At 37.6% G+C, this 20,682-nt stretch overlaps 1 protein-coding gene across 5 annotated transcripts in view; it reads right to left on the reverse strand.

The window, feature by feature from the left end:
• CCSER1 (coiled-coil serine rich protein 1) overlaps positions 1 to 20,682 on the reverse strand; it is a 695,226-nt gene that overhangs the window by 417,683 nt on the left and 256,861 nt on the right. For all 5 annotated transcript variants that reach the window (XM_063336575.1, XM_063336572.1, XM_063336574.1 and 2 more), the window contains exon 6: positions 1,127 to 1,337. In XM_063336575.1, coding sequence (XP_063192645.1) covers positions 1,127 to 1,337 — 211 coding nt within the window. The remainder of the gene's footprint in view (positions 1 to 1,126; positions 1,338 to 20,682) is intronic.

The raw sequence follows: 20,682 nt of genomic DNA on the forward strand, positions 1-20,682 counted from the left end.
TCAGACTGGATGAATTTACATACAGATGACCAAGAAGTGAGCAGTAAAAAAAACAAACTTGACAAAGCTTTACTTTGGTATTTAAATGTCTCAGTTGAGTGACTAGGCACTTCACCATAAGATGAAGTTGCAAAAAAATAAAATTCTGATTATATCTTAGGGAAAAAAATTACAATGACGTAGTCAAATCTTGGAACAGTTGCCCAGAGATGATGTGGAAACCCCATTAAAGTACCAAAAGCTTAAGTGGACAAGGACCTGAGCAACCTGTTCTAAGTTGGCCTTGCTTTGAGTAGAGGGGTTGGACTTCCAGAGAGCCCTCTGAACCTAAATTATTCTGTAATTCTGTGAACTATGTAGATAAAAAAAAATACCAAAATATTATCTTTCTTGTAGATCTCAAAGACGACACATGCCGTACTTCACTAACACAAAGATAAGAGCTTGTCAAAAAGGTATGAGTCAAAGCCCCACAGTCAGGAAGTGTCAAAAAAAAACCCCAACCCAATAATAATTTGATTTCTTCTAAAATCCTAGAGGGAAGTGGATGCAAAAGAAAATTTTCAAAGCAACACCAGCAGTCATGGGAGAATCAGGAAAATATAGCAGGACAGGACAAGCCAGGACTCTTGAAATCGTTAGAATGGCCTTTGAAATCTGATTTCAGCCATCATTTACAAACTCAAGCTAGTAGCCTTTAATTTTAGTAGTTGCTTAAAAGAACATTTTTTTTTTCCTTTGCATCCCTCCTCTGAATAAATTGCACGTGACCTCATACTGATTAATAAATGTAGTATGAAAACTGAAAAGCTCTAAAATACTAGAGGAAAACAATACGATTTATTTTGATCTAAAGCAGTTCATCTCCCAAAAAGGGGACACGGTAAAAGCTAGGGAGAAACTTTATACTCTGCACATCAAGATGGCAGTATTAGTTAAATTCTGCTATAGTATAAACTTTCCGACCTCCCCCATGTTGAGGCACTGCTATTTATACTTCTGCATCAATTCCATATATTCAAGACATATTAAAAGACATCAAGTCCATAAACTTTTCTGACCCTTTTCTGCTGCTTAGCTCATTAATGCTGAAAGCTGTTAATTTAACAAATGAGTGGGTGATTACCTCTTGAAGAACTCTCTTCATTTTCAGAAGCAATGTCTTTACAGCTGTGCAATCTTGCAACATCAATCTGAAGGGCAAAGATTCAATACCTCCACCTTCTTCCAGACCAGTAAAAGGCCACTCCACAGATGGGCTGCCAGCCAGCTGGCTAACACGAGGGTACCTGGCTTCTCCTTGGTCTACCTCCTTCGACAGCTTCAGAGAAAGGTTCCTTACAAGAGAAAACAGAAAGATCAACACTGAAATATGAAAAAGAACTCAATTATTTTTGGCTTTTTGTTCCTTTGAGTTTAAAGACACTTTACACATTCACTTTTTGAGCCTGCTAGCATGAATGTCCTTTATAATGTACATCTAGCCATACGGTATTAGCAATAAAATATGCATTTTTAAATGTACTATTTTCTACAGGAATTGAAACCATGCTCTATCCCACACTCTTCAAAAGAAAGTAATTTTCTTAAAACAAAATATCCTATGGGCAAAACTGCTATGGGTCTACTTTATTTCAGTTCAGCTTTATGAAAAAAATGAATCTATCATGCACTTTCAAAAGCTAAATCACGTTCTTCCACACACTTTGACTTAGAACTCAAAAAGAAAAGAAAACTGCCAAAGAAAGTACTCCTTTCTGGGCTTGCCCAGTGACAGAAGATGAACCTGCTATTCTATAAAATGGAATTGGAAATTTAATTCAACTGTACTCACTCTGAAGTTTAGTTACTATTGAAGCTATTTAAGCAGAACATGAAACAAAACAACATTAAGTTGCGGTTGAGAATCTATTAAAGAAAACAGAAAGATTCAGAAAGATTTTCATGGACTTTGGAGGTAACAGAATACCATTATTTTGCTGCATACATACTATCTTCCTTTAATATCAAAGCAAGATATCTATAAGACTTTGCCATGCAGGAGCAAGTCCCGTGAAGACCAACAAGACGGTGAGGGAGCTGGAGTGCACACTAAATGAGGAGCAGCTAAGAAAGCCAGAGAAGGTGAAGGGAATCTCATTGCTGACCAGAGCAATGTCCCCATTGCGAGGCTGCAGAGACGATGGAGCCAGGCTATCCTTAAGGATGCACAGCAATAGGATGAAAGGCAATGGACAGAAGCTGGCATACAGGAAGTTGTGACCAGATAGGAGAATTTTATTTATTTATTTACTTACTACCATGAGGGTGGTCAAACAAAGGAACAGAAGCTCAGAGATACTATGGGACACCCATCCTTGGAGATATTCACAATATGATGGGCAAGCCCCTGAGTAACCTGCTCTAATTGGACCTGCCTTGAGCAAGGGCTTGGAACAGAGACCTTCAGATGTCCCTTCCCACCTGTGTGATTCTATGATCTAGAGGTCATAGATTCAATCAGCTGAAATCAGCCACAATCAGTCAAAAGTTTAATAGTAGAAAAATAATTTAAATAGAGATTACTTGACAGTTTGGTGGAACAGAATGTAACTAAAAACACTAAGGATTTTTCTGGCATGAAAGCATTCACAACTGCAATGTTGCACATATTTGCTCCTTGACCTGCAGAGAAAAAGGGCAAATCTGAATGGAGAATAAATCTGAGAATGTGGCTGCACTGTGCAATAGTAGTATATTAATTACTACTGAATTACCGAAGTTGTTAACAGCAATGCATAACACCCATATTCATACTAAATTAATTCACTACAATTAAAGATGTTAGCATAAGTGGTGAAGAAAATGACAATTATTATTCTTCTAATATATAGTTCCAATTTTCTGTTCCATTTAAATTTTCATGCGACACAAAACTGGTTCTGAATTTTAAGTATGGCCATACTTTGGAAGGACAAAGAAAAAGAATATTTTTCCATATGAAATTTTCCTTAGGTAACTTCGGTTTAAGAGGAACTACATACCAAAAGGGATTAATGTGATTTCTCAAGACAAGCGGTTCCCAATGCCATACTAACAAATCGGAAATGAGGCTACTAGAATCATCTTTTATGGATGGTTCATTTTTATAGTTTGCAAGCTATGTAATGTGCAGCGGGGACCATGTGTTAGATCAAGAAATGCACCACAGACATCACAGATACAGACCGATGCTCATGATGGCCAATGGAACTAAAATTTGCTAATCCAGGCTTTTCAAGTAGCAAGGTAAAGGTGCTTTTGACTGAAGGATATTAAGCCACTGCTGATTCATAGCCTTTATTTAAAAAGCCTGAGGTATAAACCACACAAACAACTTTTAACTGAAGTTTCATAGCCCACTTTTAAGGGTTTATAAAAGAAGCCATATTCAAACTATTGGAATCTACACTTGAGTAAGATTTATGTAGCCAGAAAAGCATATTCTTTAAATTGAGTAATATGAAACAACAACGTCCTCTTTTTTCCTGCCCAGTGCCTGCAAGTTGGGAGACAAATTATTCCTTAGAATATTCTTCATGTTCACTTTGTGAATCCCATCAAAATTTAATCTTCCTCATGCTCCTGAACAGCCATCTTACGTGGGTATCATCCTGACACTGAGAAAGGACTAACTTAAGACATAATGCCTCCTAGGAGTCTTTTACAGCACATTATCATGAAGAAGAACCTGGCTGGCATCAACATCAATGGCAACACCCTGTTGCCCCGGCAACAAGGAAACAAGCAGTACTCTTCGAGAACTATCATCCTCTGACATGGAAGAGATGCAGTGTTTATGTATAAGCTATAAATGTATTGGCAATACAGCAAATCTTAATTTTAGCTGAAGAAAATACCTTCAATGATTTCAATGGGCTTTATGTTGACAACACACAAAATTACCATCTTTTCAAATACAGAACCATGTACTCAAGTATGAAAAGCACCATAATAACATATCACCACTCACGGTCACAAAAGTCTAAAATCTAACTCCGTTGCTACTGGAAGATGGCAACTCAGAGTTAGTATACAGTGAGAATTCAGATCATATAGTACCTCTGAACTATCTGAAAAGAATATAACTCATCTGTGAGAGAAAAACTCTTCACTGTCTGATACAACTCCTTCTACTCACTGCAGGAAAAAGCTCATTTTAAAGTCATTCCAGAACTGATAATTCATAAAGTTCATTATTAACAATGTCCAGGTGGTCTATTACAGTATTATTATGATAATCCAGTGCAATTCATCTCAAAGCAGCAGTAGAGATTTAGCAAGGAAAAAAAAGTTCATACTAAAATTAGAAGTTTCCCCTCACTAGTAAAATGCCTCTTTGCCTCCCAAGTTGGAGAAGGGGCTGGTTCCTCGGCTGATAGCGCAGGAGCTCCTTACAGATGGCCAGCCCCCTCCACCTTCAAAGATGCATTTCTTGTAATAAAAACATTTCACAGGCAACTGTTATCTCTGACAAACTTCTGAAACTGTGGATAAAAAGCCTCAAAAGGTCTAATTTTAATGACTAAAGACAATGCATTTAATTTAAATTACAATATTAATTCTATAATATTATCAACATAAAATATTTCAGCAAAGTAATTTGGTCACTTTTAAGTATATGGCTCCTGTCTGAGCTCTAAATTTGTTTGACATACATACACACTTAGGCTGTGTCCCTACTTTAATGAAACCATACCGGAAAATGCTCCTGGGCACTGCAAGTCAGTCAGAATTAAAGCACTTCTGAAATGACCTGACCCAATGCAGCTATCGCTCTCTCAAACGATTGCCTGGCATGGTTTGGCTGTCAGTACAGGCAAATTGGATGGGACCATCCATTCTGGAGGATGTCAGTAGTGCAGATGTGCACTAAAGAACCGTCCCATGTAGATGTCACCTCAAATCTCTGAGCATGGCCATGGAGCCATGAAGCTCCAAGCTCGTGATGTGAAACCCAGGCAGACTCCTAGGCAAAAGAAGAGCCAGCCTGTTTCGAAAGGTCTGAGATGAACTGTGGATGCAGTGGCAAATCACAGCTGAGAAGAGTGATAGGAAGTTGCTCTTAATTTTCTCCCAGGTATTACAGAGTTCTATTTCAAAAGCAACCTTTATTGAAATAGTGAGATAGCATTAAAATAATCAATCAGTGACTTTTAGCATTTTAATAGCCTCTATAAATCCAGTGAAACTGCATGTTAACTGAGGAAGAGACACAATTGTGCAGCTCCTTTCAAAGCTTTTTTCCCTTAAGAAGGTAGAACAAGAACAACTTTCTTACTGCAAAGCATCTTTAAAGGGCTTTACTGAAAAAAAAAAAAGGGGGGGGGGGGAAGGATCCGAAGATTTGCAATTTGAGCTAGTTTGAGTTATTCTTCCCTTCTTACTGATCCTCAGATCAATGATTTGAAAAGCTAATGGTAATTTGAACTTCACTTACATAAAGATCCCCAGATTATGTGGGGTTTAATCTTCTTAGATTTCATCAGCAGTGCTCATGACGTTGCTATAGCAGAATTAGCCTAAACTAATACAATTGGTCCCACAGAGTCTGCACTTCTTGATACCAGCTTAACGGAAGAGAACCCACGTAACACTGTGGGCCTCAGGAAGGCTCTGCAAGCAGAGCAAAAGACTACAGCCTCTATGGGAAGATTTGCACATACCTTTTCTCTTCCCTGAGGGCTTATCTTCTAAAGCAGGGTCTTAAAAAAAAGCCTTAAATCACTTATTTTCAGTGTTTGAGTGTGCAACTGTATGTGCGTATATTCACATATAAATACATCATGTATATATACACACATACATATATTTTTATATATGTATAGTTACAAAATTCATATACACACTCATATATACACGCATATGAATTTGATCTTCAGAAATATTTCAGAAAAAAAAACCCTCTCTTATTTGTTCATAACTTTGCCCACCAGGAAACATTATGTCCTTTTACACTAGAAAAATGTTATTATCTCTGTACAGAGGTTATATCCTGAAATCCTTTTCCATACAAATCTAGATACCCTTCAATCCACATTTTTTTTCTCTCATCCAGACTTTTCTTTTTTCTCACCAACAGCAAATAGATGAAAGGGATCCTCTTCTAGAAAAATCACTAATTACTATTTTGAGAAAGGCTGGGCCATATAAGACATATAAGAGCAATTACTTCTGATTTTTAGAGAAAAATCTGCCTACCTCAAATACTTCCAAAATTCAGTTCAAAGCACTATGTGGCTCTCTTACAACGATGCACATTAGAGTCAAGACCTACAATCATCCCAGACTGAATCTTACTCTCTGAGTAATCTCACTTGGTAAGAGACATGTTCTATCCCAAACAGTTTACAACTGAAATATATGGACATATTTCAGAAACAAAGAATGGTGATTCCCCATATTTAGCAGAACTGAGATATAGACTTTTAAAAGCACGTTCCTAAATATTCCAGTGGGCATATCAAATAGTGTAGTGCTAGGTGCCTAAATATTCTCAAGATCTGGTCAAGGAGGATAAAAATTGCCAAACTCCTCACTCAGTTCTGAAAATGCAGCCTTTGCAATCCTGAGAAGATAAAAAGGTAACCAGAACATAAACATTTGGCTAACTACCCATATTAGCATTCTTTGGCACCAAAATTTATACCTCCCTCTGCCTCACACAATTTTGCAACATTACTTCTGTTCTAACAGAGAACGCTTCAGAAGTTACAGGGAAGACATCTCAGAATATTAAACCACACCATGTCATAAGGTACATATTTTTTGACATTTTACAGCCTTTAGAAACTGTGTATCATTTATTGGCCATCTGATGCTATGATTTTTCAAGGTCAGCCTTTTAGAGAAATGGTGTTCAGTATCCGTCACTACCAAACTATGCACCTACACACAAATGTGCACACAAACTCTAATAGCTAGTGCTGCTATAAGTTAAGAGACTGTCAGCCTTTTCCATTATAACCCCTTTTCTTTCAAAGGCTTATATCACAGCCATAAAGATTTCCTTTGGGCTAGAACCTGGTCATTATGAAATATGGAATCAAATTAAAAATAAAAAAAAAAAAAAAGGAAAAAAAAGCCCTCCATTTTTCAGCTGCTGGTAAAGTACAGCTGATAAGGGCACGTCAAGCGTTTCTTTCCTTTCTCTAAATTCTACAGAAGTCAAGAGCTGTGTTTATATCCCCTGATCTAGCACACAAAAGCATAACACTTGAGATTTCGTCCCTTTTCTTCCTCCTGGAACCTATTAGGAAAATTTAAATGTGATACAAATAAAATAATGTAACATCATACAGTAATTGGATAACGTCCAAAAAAATAGCTACTTGGAAAAGACTGGTGGGGCTTATTCAATTTCAAGTACTAACAGTGCAGTAGTAAATAAAGCATTACAGACAAACCAGGAAAAGTAAATGAGGCTGGCTGGGCATTGAGAGTTTGGTAGAGTTTGAGTCTTTTTAATTTTTTAATATTTTTTTTTCCCAAAAAAAAATTCAGCAGGGGATCATTCTTGAAACTACTTTACAACTGGTATACGAAATATAAATTATAGCTTAATGATGCACAAAAGCAAGCAGTAACTCACGTTACTTCTCTGGCTGGGCTATAACCAAAAAGAAAGTTTGCCTTTTATTTGACAAAGGATAAACCCACCTGCAGGCACTGCAGCCTTTGTAAACACTACATACTTCTGACTAGACACTGCCTCAGCACATATAAAAGCTAAAGGCACCTGGTGTCCTCTCCAAGTCTCACTCCAAATGCACTCCACAGAGCTGACCGACTCAGCTGATCCAGGACTAGAATGACAAAATTTTCATCTGATCTATTAAAGAAGACAGGCATTCAAGCCTGCCCAGCAAACTTTACAGTACTGGGGGAAAGGAGAAATATAAATCTGTTTTGCCACTGTCACCTTCTAGTTCAAAACAACATTTCTCCTCACCTTTGCTCTCTGCTTTAAATACTTGAGTCTTGCTTTTAGAAATTGTGCAAATGGAACATAAAACTTCCAAGTTCTTATGAGGTTAAAAAAGGTTTAAAAAAGCTGAAAAATCACAGTGGATATTGGATATGATGATTGCCTTTCAAGAAGCACAAGAAGTGCACTCCTGTCATTCAGTTACCAAACTAATTTCCCTTACTTAAAAACAAATTGTCAAATACCTCCTACCACAAGTCAGCATTTTTTGCTACCAAGACTTTTCAAAATGCTGCTCAAAATGATGTATATTTCAAATGAAAAAAAAAAAAAATTAAAGCATTTTGTGTGCCCAGCAAGAAGCTACACAACTGTTAGTAAGTATAGGCTTCGTTGGGAAGATAGATAAGGTAACGTTACATTAAGTACAGTAAAAGACGAGACAAAAGGACACCAGGGTTTGCAACAAATATTTGCTTAGTGCCTGGCAGAATTCACAGATATGAGTTAGACAGGTAAGATGGACTTCCAATGGGACCAGAAAATTAAGTGGAAAATTCATATACTTTATAAAGGAGACAAGCCACTTGCTTTGAGTCCTGTCTGACTTGGTTTTTAAATATTTGGGAAGCACCTAACCACATTACTGCTGCGTAAACCGAGATATTATCTTTTGCTGAAGCTATTAAGCATTAAGAACACTTTTGTGATGCAAGCAGGCAATTCATTATACCTTGTGTTGGCTGAGAGGTTCATCTGAGATGCATAACAGTCAGTTTCAAAGGTCTAATTAGTATTTACTAAAATACCCAAAGTGGAATACTTCCAGCATTCTGCTTGCTTTCCTTACATCCCAACCCCTACCTGCCCTCATCCTGGGCAGGTGATCCAGGGAACTCTTCCTGGATTGTGTCCAATTACAGAAATGTCCTGGCTTTAGACCACGAAGGCTTGAGAACAAATACAACTATCTAATTACTATGCTATAGGTTATCATGCTATACTCATACACTTTCCTCCACTAGCAAAAATGCACATGCTTACAGGGTTAGGTGGCAGCTGAATGCCGAGGACTAGAAGAAAGAGGACTAAAACATCAACGGAGATGAGCAGTTAGAGTTAAGGGATGCCCCATGCAACAATTAAGTAGTTAAAACTCTGTGGGTGTTCAGAAAACTCCAACCAGTAATCCTAACATTTATCATTAGCTCTATACATTTTCATATAGTAAAATATATAACCAATAATATAATATAAAATAATCAGTAATTACAAACACAGCTTTCTGAGTGAAGATAACATTCAATACTCTTTAATGGAATCAACACAACGGTCCTTCATTTTGGTGAAAATATATGATAAAACAAGAGTATCCCTTCTCATTGCCTTCCAACAGCTGAAGACTAATGAGTAGAAAAGAGTTGTGTTTAAATTCAGAGGATACCTTCCACCTCCTTTATGTAGGGAATTTGATTAATTTGTCAGGAAGAAACTGCAACTTTAAAACCCATCTTATTTCATTATCACAGAAAATAGTTGGAACTTAATGTTATTGTTAGAAGAGCTTTTATGTTAAATCCTCTTTTATGACCAATAAATGAAAGCATGTAATGGATTTAGGGACATAATTTATAAAGAAATCCAGAACATGTATGTTGCTATGTAACCATTCTTAAAAGACAGCAATCCACTAGAGTTTTTTTTATGCTTAAATTGGATTCTTCTATAAGGTATTTAGGAAACATTATGGAATTAATCTTATACAAAATTTCCAATTCCACTGACAAACGTATGAACATCCATAGTGACTTCAAAAGCCTGATTTAAACAAAATAACAAAACAAGAGAAATCCAGCACCAAGGCTAATTAAATACACCATTTATTTTGTGAAGTTTCATGATAAAAAACTTCCTGCAGTTCCTGGCACAGCATTTGGAAATGGTGTATTTTTTTTGCTAGCTGAATACTAGCGTATATGTGTCTACGTGTGCACGTGCGTACATATATTTTCTATTATCAAGGAGTCTCACAGAATATCCTGAGCCGGAAGGGACCCATGAGGATCATCGAGTCCAACTCCTGACTCCACACAAGGAAGCTCTTGAACTTCTAAAAAAGAACAGTGTTTTCAAGCAAGAAGTGAGAAAGAAATCTTCCTCAGTCCATTTGCTGATGTGAAATATTTTGTTTCATGATTAACAGTTCCTGGCAGACTTAGACGTGAATTAATACGTATTTTTTCCACACTTAAATAATATACGCTTTCTGGGCTGCAGCCAAAACTGATCATAAATGAAGTGTATAGAACAGAAGATCTAAAGAAACTTCCTTTTAGAGCAACTGCATAAAAGCTACCCAAGAACTGTAGATCTAACTCTGAGCTAAACCGTTAGCTGGATCTTGTCTACGAAGAGTGCCAGGTCCCAACGTGGAAGTAAATAGCTCACATCCAGATATATGTCATCTTAAAACATACGTAAGAGACTGGGAGCTCCACAAGCACAAAGAAGTCACAGGAACCACTCACGTTCCAGAGGCACAAAGCTCCCCCAACTTCTCCCCTGAATGTAGCACAGCTCAATGCATCAACTTACAAAACTGCCATTGGCGTAAATAGAGGCCAATGAATTATTAAGAACAAATTCCCAGCTATATATGGGGATAAAAGCTTGTAAGCTGTAGGACCCTTGGGGCATTATTTTCTAATAAGTGTCCTCTCCAACTACCAGAGGGCTGGTATTCATTCAGATGGGTTTCACTTACAAGGCAGGTGTTCCAGCATGCGCGCTCAGATTTTAATTAGTGAAATTAAACACCTCCAAAAGCACATGCTCAATTTTTTTCAAACAAAGACATTAGAGATCAAACAAAAAGAAAGCAATAAACTAATTAATGTGTAAATTAACCTAATTGCTTTGTTTTTACATGACATAATCAATCACAGTGCCACAGCAGAAGCGTGTTATTTTATCATATGGTGAAACTAGCCCACCTACAAGAGATTTTTCTGCCTTTACCCGTACGGTCCTCAATGTTTTTCTTTTTGATTATAAGTAACTCATTAAAAAATAATCAGAATATTTAATTTCACTAAAGAACTGCAGTAGTGTTTCTGTACTGCACTCTTACAGAAAACATTCCTCCTCCCTCCTGTCCCCCATAATGTGATCTGCTATGAAAAAGTAAATCTAAAAAATTGCAAAACTGAGGCCAGAGGCAAACGCAAAAGAAATGTTCAGTTTGGTTGACTAGGAAGGCCCAAAGCTCAGATCTCTGGATCGTATTTAAATATCTCTAAATATTTGTTTGTACACCGGCACACAGACGGAAGTAGCATGCTAAAACTTATTATCAGCATGGAGCTGTTTGTTGCTTACAATATTCTTGTGTTGATGGAGCATTACTTGGTACGCAAGGCCTTACAAACCATGCCCCATCAGAAGCTTCATTCTCTCTACAACGCCTCATCTCTCTCACTACCAGGACATTAGGTCCCCTGCCTTTTCACTTTGTTTTTTAGATCGTTATATTAAAGTTAAATGTTTACATCAGTTGTTTACTCTCTGGTTGTTACTTTCTCTACTTTGGGGACTCCGGTTGAATTACCTGAATATTTGGAGTCACTGTAATTGCTCCTAGTTTGCAATGCCAGGCTTATTTAAAGTTGAGAATAACATGAAGAGCAGTATTGTGCTAAACTATGCAAGTTTAGAAAAGGTTCATCTCACTGAAAACATATGGCCCATGACTCGACTTTAATGTCTGATGTCTGAAATCTTTTGCACTGCACATACTCAAATTTTAAGCAGTAAATAACAGTAATATTCAGAACACAATTTCTTTTAATTTAACAGTAATTATAACCTACACCATTATTTTATTCAAGTTTGCAACAAAAATGATAATGAAAAAACACACTTGAAAACGTTGCTTTGAGGAAGTTATTAAAAATTTAGTAAGATTATTAATTTATAATAGAATTCATAGCATTTCTTTTGTGAAACATCAAATGTTCATTACATAAAAGAGTAATTAATATTTTTAGTTACTAATTTTGCAAACTCTTTGTCAGGAGAGCATTAATAACATGTAGCCCTAATAATTGTGTTAAAATTTGCTGTCCAAAGCTCCAGCTAGACTGAGATTAAAACTGGACTTGCCAACTCATTTATTTACAAGGCACTTAGCAATACCACTCCCGCTTTTGGAGCAAGTTGATTTTTTTTTTCAATACAAGTTGCACAAAATGTCAATTTCTGGCCTGCTTTGTTGCCAGTTACAGTTTGAAATTTTGATCTGAGCACAGTCTATAGATTTTGAAAGCAGGAGACAAAGAACTCAAAAGATATGCCTGTGCACATATAGACATTGTACAATCTTTGAATTTAGTATTGCTTGACTTAAGACTCTGAAACCTCTGTGTTGCTAATGCAGGGCCATCCTCCTGCCTTTGCTTTCAGGGACCAGAAATCCATCAGACACTTGCATTAGCATACATATTGCTGGCCAGGCTGTTGTTCTCTAAATCTGACACACAAAACCGTAGGAACACTTTAAGGTGCACATGCATCAAGAGGGAAAATGTCGCAGAACTACGCATCAGATACTGGCAGAAGAGAAAAGAAGAGAAAGAGACAGGATTAATTAGGAGGGGGTGACAGAAGGATGAACAAGAAATTTGCCTGCTATTAACAGAACAGTCTTATTCTTTCTTTTCTTTTTTTTTCTTTTTTTTTTTTTTACTTGAGTCGGGGTTTTCTGTTTGTTTTGTTCTTTTTGAGTGTGATTTTCTCTTTCAGAAGAGAACTTTGTCTTCTTACGCATATGAACAAGCAATGAGGCATTTTGAGAGCAACTGTAGAAAAAGAGAAGCAAACAACATGCCTAGGAATAGAGGAACTTTCTCTGGGCCTCTAATTAGACGTATAACTAGTCTGGGGTGTCTGAGCCTTAAGACTAACGTCACAACTTCAATACAATAAACAACGGAACAGACTATGTTCAGAAGTGCCCTCTGTGGGTCGTTTGGGTGGATCTACTTTTTAAAGCTTGCACAGAGGTGTGAAAACCCATCTCCTGGAGCCATACCTCTGCTTCCAAAGTGGGCCTATGTGAATGTTATCTCATCTTCTCCCTTGTGCACACTGAAGGGTACTTGACATTTAAAACCAGATAAGCCAGCTGGTAGCAAAGGGGAAGGTTTCTATTCACACTAAGCCGCATAAACACCGATCACTATCTTTGCTCAATTGTCTTTTAAACAAAGCCCAAAATGCAAATACTGCTTGGTCTAAAGATGGGAAAAATGATAAGTCTTCCTCTTACTGTGACATCTCCCAGGAGAGACAAGCTCATTCTGGTGAATATAGCAAAGGGCAGTGGTCAAAAAGGGATAAAGTTCTTTTTTTCTGGTAGGACTGACAAATACATATTTGACAAACATACACTGTTTTTCACCTGCTTTGTGGGGAGTTGATAAGGAAAGATGAGCCAGATACTGAATTACATCTTAAAAAAATCTTGGTGTCACAAAACCACAGGGAAGCTAGCAGCATTCACTTAAATCCACGGTCCTTAGGCCCCCAAAATCAAAATGGGTCTTTGAGTCTGTATCTAGCCACTTATGAAGATATTTACCACCTAACTAAAAAGATATTTTATTGGTTAAAATAGCAAGTTGATGTAAACTGTGGTCAAAGCTTCTGACAGGGAAGAGGGAAGGAAAGACCTACGGTACGCAGAACGCATATTATTAGTTGTTTCTTTGAGAGGCCAGGAATTGTTTGCATTCCTCCAATGCAATATAAAGGAGTACAGGGTACCTGTCCTTGAAATTTTTGATTCCATCTCACTTCTTTGGTCTTAGAATATCCCTTCTCCCACAGTCTACGTACCTGTATCTCCCACACTTTTAACTCCTGGCAGTAATGTCTCAAAAATATTAGAGGTGTTTCCACACAGAAAGGAGATAATCTCCCTGCACACAACCTCAACAAGCCACTACCTACCTTCTCCTGTAAGGTTTCATGCAGCGAGCATAATAAATTGATGTAATTAAGCACAGTCAAGCTAAACTGAAAACAGGTTGATCTAGAAGGTCCTTTGACCATCACTAGTACGAGGGTTTCAACAAAACTCCAAGTATAATTTGTAAGTTTTTCTTCTTCCCGATAGAACCACTGTCTATCTTTTGCTGAAATAAATTTTCAGCTTGACCAGGGTCATATGGCAAACACAATGTTTGCCTGCAAAATCTGGCAGCAGACAATTAAATAAATAAGTTTTCCCTTAGAGGCATTTTTATTTGTTCTAGAAGCAGCATTCTGAAATCTTAGTATCATTCATCAGACAAAATGAAGCCTGATGGGTTGCAACCTGCATTTTTTTTACACAACATCATTTGCCAAGCTTTTTGTTTAATTTTCAAGAACAAATGCAATGTTGGAAAAAGACAAGGAAACAGAAAATCCTAGATCAGGGCACAGCAAAAATATCTTCTAAATTACTTTATAAGTCATGTAATATTACAATTATTTTTTTTAGAAAACAGAATATACAGTAAGAATTCATTAACTGAATGCAGATGGTTCCTCCTTCACCCCATCATTCCTAAATAAAGCCCTCCACAGGAATAACTAAGAGACAAATGAAGCAACTCATTTAAATGGAGGCAAAAACTGTAAGACAGACTATTAACACCTTTATCCATGTGTCAGAAAACAGTGAAGAGCCAATCCAAACCTACTGGACCTCTGATTTGCTCTTGCAAAGCTCTCCAAAACAGCATGGTGAAAGGTAGCAGATCTTTACTGCTGCTCCTCAGAATAAACCACTGTCAAAAAGTTTTTGACATGCAAGTCTTGCATGTCACAAGCCATACGTTCTTGCCACAGCAATAAGAAAGAGAAGAGATAACGTGAAAATGTAAAGCAGAAGGCACAAAAACATTCATTTCATTTTTAAAGCAAAACATAAGTGAGGATAACCAAAGAAATAATTGCAATTCTCACGCCTTTAAGCGGAAGACTAGAAGCCTGCTTTTTACAAACGGTGATCAGCTCACTACCAACAGAGAGGAACCCTGTGGATCCTACAAGGACAATTAAGCTACACAAGAATAAATGATGGTCTCTTCAGAACACAAACCAGAGAAGTCACTTGGATATTTATCGCAGAGACTGCAGTATCAATATAATTGTTGAGGCAGCCACTGAAACAAGCAAAAGTTTTAAGGAAGAGAGTTTACGATGGTCTATTTTTATTAGTCTCTACTATTCCTTGTTTTTATCCTGCTTGGCTGACTAAGTGAGACTACTGGTAATGTTATTTGTGTAGATGACATTTTTCCCCACAGCATCATCTAAAACAACAGGCTGAGCATCCTATACTTAATTACTTCCTTTCCAATTTTGTATGTGATACACCTTTTTTTTAAAAAGAAAAGTTTGGTATTTTAATCAGCATTAAATTCAATGCTTCAAGACACACAGTGGGTAACTACAGTTGAAAATGTCAAGGAATAATCAAGGTGATAAAATAGCAGTTCCACACCTTGATTGATACATTTATGCCTGTCTCTGTCTCTCTCTATGCTCATCTCTGAAACCAGTGAAAGCTGTGGAGGTTGGAAAATACATACATAGTCCTTATCCACAAGATTCCTGGAATTTAACCAAACTAAACCAAGCTGAAAGTTCTTCTGTTTATGGGCCCATAAGGTTATCAATAGAAACAGGTGCAAAATGAGTATTAGAGATGTGTGGTAGCCAGCAGTTTTGTCATTTTATGAATATCTGGTACATGCTCCCTCTTTTATTCTTGATATTGGCAGCAAAAACAATTAAGGCCTTTGATAGGTGCACTGCTTATTACAGTACACATAAGTTAAAATACATAAACCTATTTACTACTGAAATGCAAACTTCTCTTTCAAAACTAGCAAAAATCTCTTCAAGTCTTTGAGCAGTACATTGTCTAGTTTAACAGTACAAATTTAGAAAAATCAATTACAAATAATACCTGGGGCTACTGCTCTTATATGAGAAATATTTGTACTTTTAATAACTTAATATAGGCAAGATTTCTACTTTATATCCCTTCTTAAATTCGCACATTTTATCATCACAATAAACTATTCCTTAAATGTGAAAAGAAAGTACCGAACCTCTCATTAGCACTACTGGCTAGAGGAGCAGTAAATTTCATGGCAGTCATACGTCCAAAATGCTGGCAATAACATATCAAATATATACTGAGAAGTTTTTAGAAAGGAAGGGAAATAATGTACAGTGAACGTATAGGGAGGTATTGTTGAAGGGCATCCTCTTCCCAGCCCAGGAGACACCATTTCACATGTGTTCGAGTAGGCTATCTCTGTGCATGTTCCAACTCAGGAGGAGATCAAAAGCAATTTCATATTCTGCTGAGGCATTCAGAGCTTATCACACTACTTGTGTAACTTCAACTGTGGTCTCTCCTGACTCTCTCCACTGAATTTCAAATTTCAACATCTAAGTGGAAAAAAAATCCATTTTCAGTTAGCTTGCCATCAGCGTTTAAAGTCACAAAGCAGAGTTAAAGCAGGGGACTTTTAAAAAAGAGAGCTACCTTCTACTAAAAAACCTGAAGAGTAGGGGCAGCTCTTACACTGGGTATCGTAGGCTTCATCCCTACCAGAACATTCATGGGTCAACTTGGTCAAGTATTTCTCAATCATTTTACTCATGTGTGTTAAAGGCCCAATGGACATGACAACGTCAAACCCAACACCACAGCACACCACAATCAGAAGTGTATTGTGCCTGCACAGTGGCTTCAGGGCAGGGGGAGGTAAGGAAAGGGTGATTCCATCACACCTAAAAAGAATAAGAGCTGCTCCTGCTCTAGGAGTGAACTAATCCCAATTTTATAGTTTGACGATACTGAACTGAGTGGGGAAGTGGACACTTCAGAAAGGAGAGCCACCCCACAAGAAGACCCGGATAGGCTGGAAGAGTGGGCTAACAAGAACCTTATGACGTTCAACAAGGACAAGTGTAAGGTCTTGCACCTGGGAAAACATAATCCAGGAGTGCAGCACAGGCTGGGATATAGCCGGTTGGGGAGCAGCTCTGTGGTAAGGGACCTGGGGGTCCTCGTGGACAACCAGCTCAGCATGAGGGAACAGTGCGCTGCTGCTGCTGCTGCTGCAAAGAAAGACAACAGGATGCTGGATTCCGTCAACAAGGGCATCACCAGCCAAGATAAAGAAGTCATTAACCCACTCTACTCAGCACCTGTCAGGCCACACCGCAAATACTGTGTTCAGTTTTGGTCCCCACTATGCAAAAAAGACGTGGACAGGCTGCAGAGGGTCCAGAAAAGGGCCACCAAGATGACCAATGGACTGGGAAGCTTGCCATACAAGGAAAGGCTGAGAGACTGGGTTTCTTCAGCCTTGAGAAAAGAAGGCTTAGAGGAGACCTTATCACCATGTTCCAGGATTTCAAGGGTGGCTACAAAGAAGATGGAGACTCCCTTTTTACAAGGAGTCACATGGAAAAGATGAGGGGTAATGGGTACAAGTTATTTCTGAGGAGATTCAGGGTGGACACAAGAGGAAAATTTTTCACGATGAGAACAATCAGCCATTGGAATAACCTCCCCAGGGAAGCGGTGGATTCCCCAACACGGGCCACTTTTAAGAATCAGCTGGACAGGTTGCTGGGCCATCTTGTCTAGACTGTGCTTTTGGCAAGAAAGGTTGGACCAGATGATCCTTAAGGTCCCTTACAACCTGGTTTTCTAGGATTCTATAATATTTTTAAATAGTTATTCTGAAGCTCTAAAAGAGCATTCCCATTAAAATGTTTTTTATTGCCTCCCTCTATTTCATGGTTGCAGAAATTAGGATAAAGACTTAGATACATAAGAGAAGGAGCTTCATGTAACAGAACACTGCAATCTATCTGATGTGAAAAAGGCTACTGCTGATGAAGGGAATTTTTAGGTGAAAAAAACAAGTTCCACTTATGTAAAAGTGTGGGGTTTATCTTATGCAACCTCACCATCTCAACACATTGTATTCACTGCATGAGGTAATTAACGCTGTATCTTGACTGATCAAAGATTCCTGTCATACATGTACAAATTGCACTTAGGTAGTTGAGAGCAGGAGGAAGCTCTCAGCCACCCACAGCAACAATGCAACAGCTCAGGCGAAAACATGCAGAACAACAGAAAGGGCATATAATAAAGAAACACTCCCTTCCTCAAGGACTAGCATGTGAAAGCAGAGGGTATACAAGAGAAGTTATCACCTCATTTTGTGCTGCAAATCCCCCAAACTATCCTTCCAAACACATTCCAGTAATGTCAGACAGATGGTAAAGAGCGATTTTCAGTGGTTTTAGGTGAACACACCTGGCTAAAAGCCTTATTATTCATTTGTTTCCTCGATCTTATCAAAGACACTCAAGAACGGTTTGCCTTGCTACTGTTTTCTAACGTTTACGTATACATCCTCCATTGCACTCGTTTTCAAGAGACAAAACCTTGCAAATGGACAATGGGAAGGGAAGAGGATTCTGCATTAGAACTCACTGGGGCAATGCAGTCATAAGAAATATAAATATCGTTTGAAGATGTAAGTGACATTTTTCCCTGCTCTTTAGGGAGAGCTGCTTGGAAGCAAAGAAGGACAATAACAGAGTCTTTGCTGCCTGAATGCAAAAAACAGGAAATACACCTTCTGTTTTGAATATTCTTTCCAAACTTATGATAACAAGACCTGTTATTCCCGTACTTTGAAAATCCTAACATGTGCCAAAGCCCAAGAGCCCCACTACATCACCAATTCACTACACGCCACTGTTTCCTAGTAGTAACAATAATCATTGAAAGACAAATAAACACCAAGACAAGCATCTCATAAGGAAGCGGAGCACGGAAGCTGAAATAGAAACCCTCACTGAAGAGAGGCAACTGGAATGACACTCACATCTGTGCCTTACTTTATCACCAATAACCACTCAAAATCCACGAAGAGAGAATGACAATCCTGCTTTACAAGCTACATATCCTGGTCCTGCAGTCCAAGCACATGTAAGTGACAGGACAAAGCAGACTAAATGTAGGTATTTTAGGCTCAACTTCAGTTTAGCATCCCCTCTGATATTATATAGTTCCAAGAAGCCCAAGTGGGAACTACAATACAAGTACACAGTGGCAGTCAAGTCCTAACTGACAGCCAAGAAAAATGGCGAATTATTGCCACCCGCATACAGATGGAAACCTCGGGCATAGACAGATCATGTTTCTCATCAAAGCTGACTTGAAAAAGTTTGATGTCAGACCCTGAAAAAGAAACCAAAGCATTTCAATAAGACAAGCAAGTTAATCAGTGAAAAATGGTTCAAAGAATTTATTTGTGCTCATTTGTACTTGTACTTGAAAACAAACAAGGGAGGAGTTTAACTGGCATTTTATACCTTTTCATCCCTTCAGAAAAAAAGAAAAAAAAAAACAAACAGAAAAAGCAAGAATTCTTGGTAAGATCCTGAATTTATATTCAGTAAATTTATCCAGATTTATTGCTTTTATGAAACCATCACTCTCAGATTTACTTGATTTCATTATACGTTCTAGAGAACTTACAAAATAAATAAACTTTCATTGATAAAAACAAAGAGTTCTGAAACACATAACTGGGTACTATATTAAAAAACAAAAAGCACGAATTAGGAAAATGGAGATAGGAACTATACTAGAAATTAGCCATTTTACCAAGCTGTCAGTTAACATTTTTCTAAGGCAGCTCTTCCACAGATAAGGACTGCTATGATGCACCCATGCCTCAAGGAAGCTGCCACTGGCAAGGGATAAAGTTTTATTTTAATCTAGCTGTAAGTTTATCTGGGCTACAATGTTTGAAAATTACTCCTGGAACCAGAGCCTGGAGCTCTCACCCTTCCTGCTAATTAATTTAGCAAAATTTTTATGCTTAGGTCAAACTGCTTGTAAGAATTCTAAATTCATTCTCCTGCCTATGAAATTAATTAAAACACAGTCTCTCAGACTCACTGTTTCCCAGATGAGCTTCATAGTAACTTGCCACTTGCATACTAGAAATAACAATATGTATACAACTGTTATAATGTTCTCAATTTGAGAAGCAAAACATTTGAAATATTAAAAATATACTACTGACTTAACATTTGGCACACGTAGTTCCTTCTCTACCCTTCCTTTGTTGTTATTTTTTCAGATTACAGCAATCACATCAATCCCCTAATTCTGCTGTAATATTTTAAACTCATATCTAGAAAGACTCAGTCATATATTTGTTTATTTTCCTTAAATACCCTCCTGCATAGTAGAAACAAAATGATGGAACACAAGTTACACATCATTCTTGCAAATGGGGCAAAACAGGCAGAAGAAGCCACTCAGCTAAGGAGAATTTCTTTTTACATAGAAATAATACGGGGGAAGAAGAGAAGAAATACATATGGTAATAACCTTAGCAACTTCAATGAATAGCTAATTACTGTTGCAATCTTAAATGCATTATCAGTAAAATATTTTCACTTGATGAAGAAATTAATGGAAGACACTCTGCCACACAGCGTTTCTTCACAGAACTGACATTTACACCTGTCTTTTTAAATCCTTGTAGTGAAAATGCATAAAAGCAATACACGATATAAGCCACTCTATACAATCTCATTCTGAATAAAATGCAATGATTTGATTTCAC

The sequence above is a fragment of the Chroicocephalus ridibundus genome, chromosome 5, assembly GCF_963924245.1.
Source record: "Chroicocephalus ridibundus chromosome 5, bChrRid1.1, whole genome shotgun sequence".
In the NCBI taxonomy this organism is placed as follows: Eukaryota; Metazoa; Chordata; class Aves; order Charadriiformes; family Laridae; genus Chroicocephalus; species Chroicocephalus ridibundus.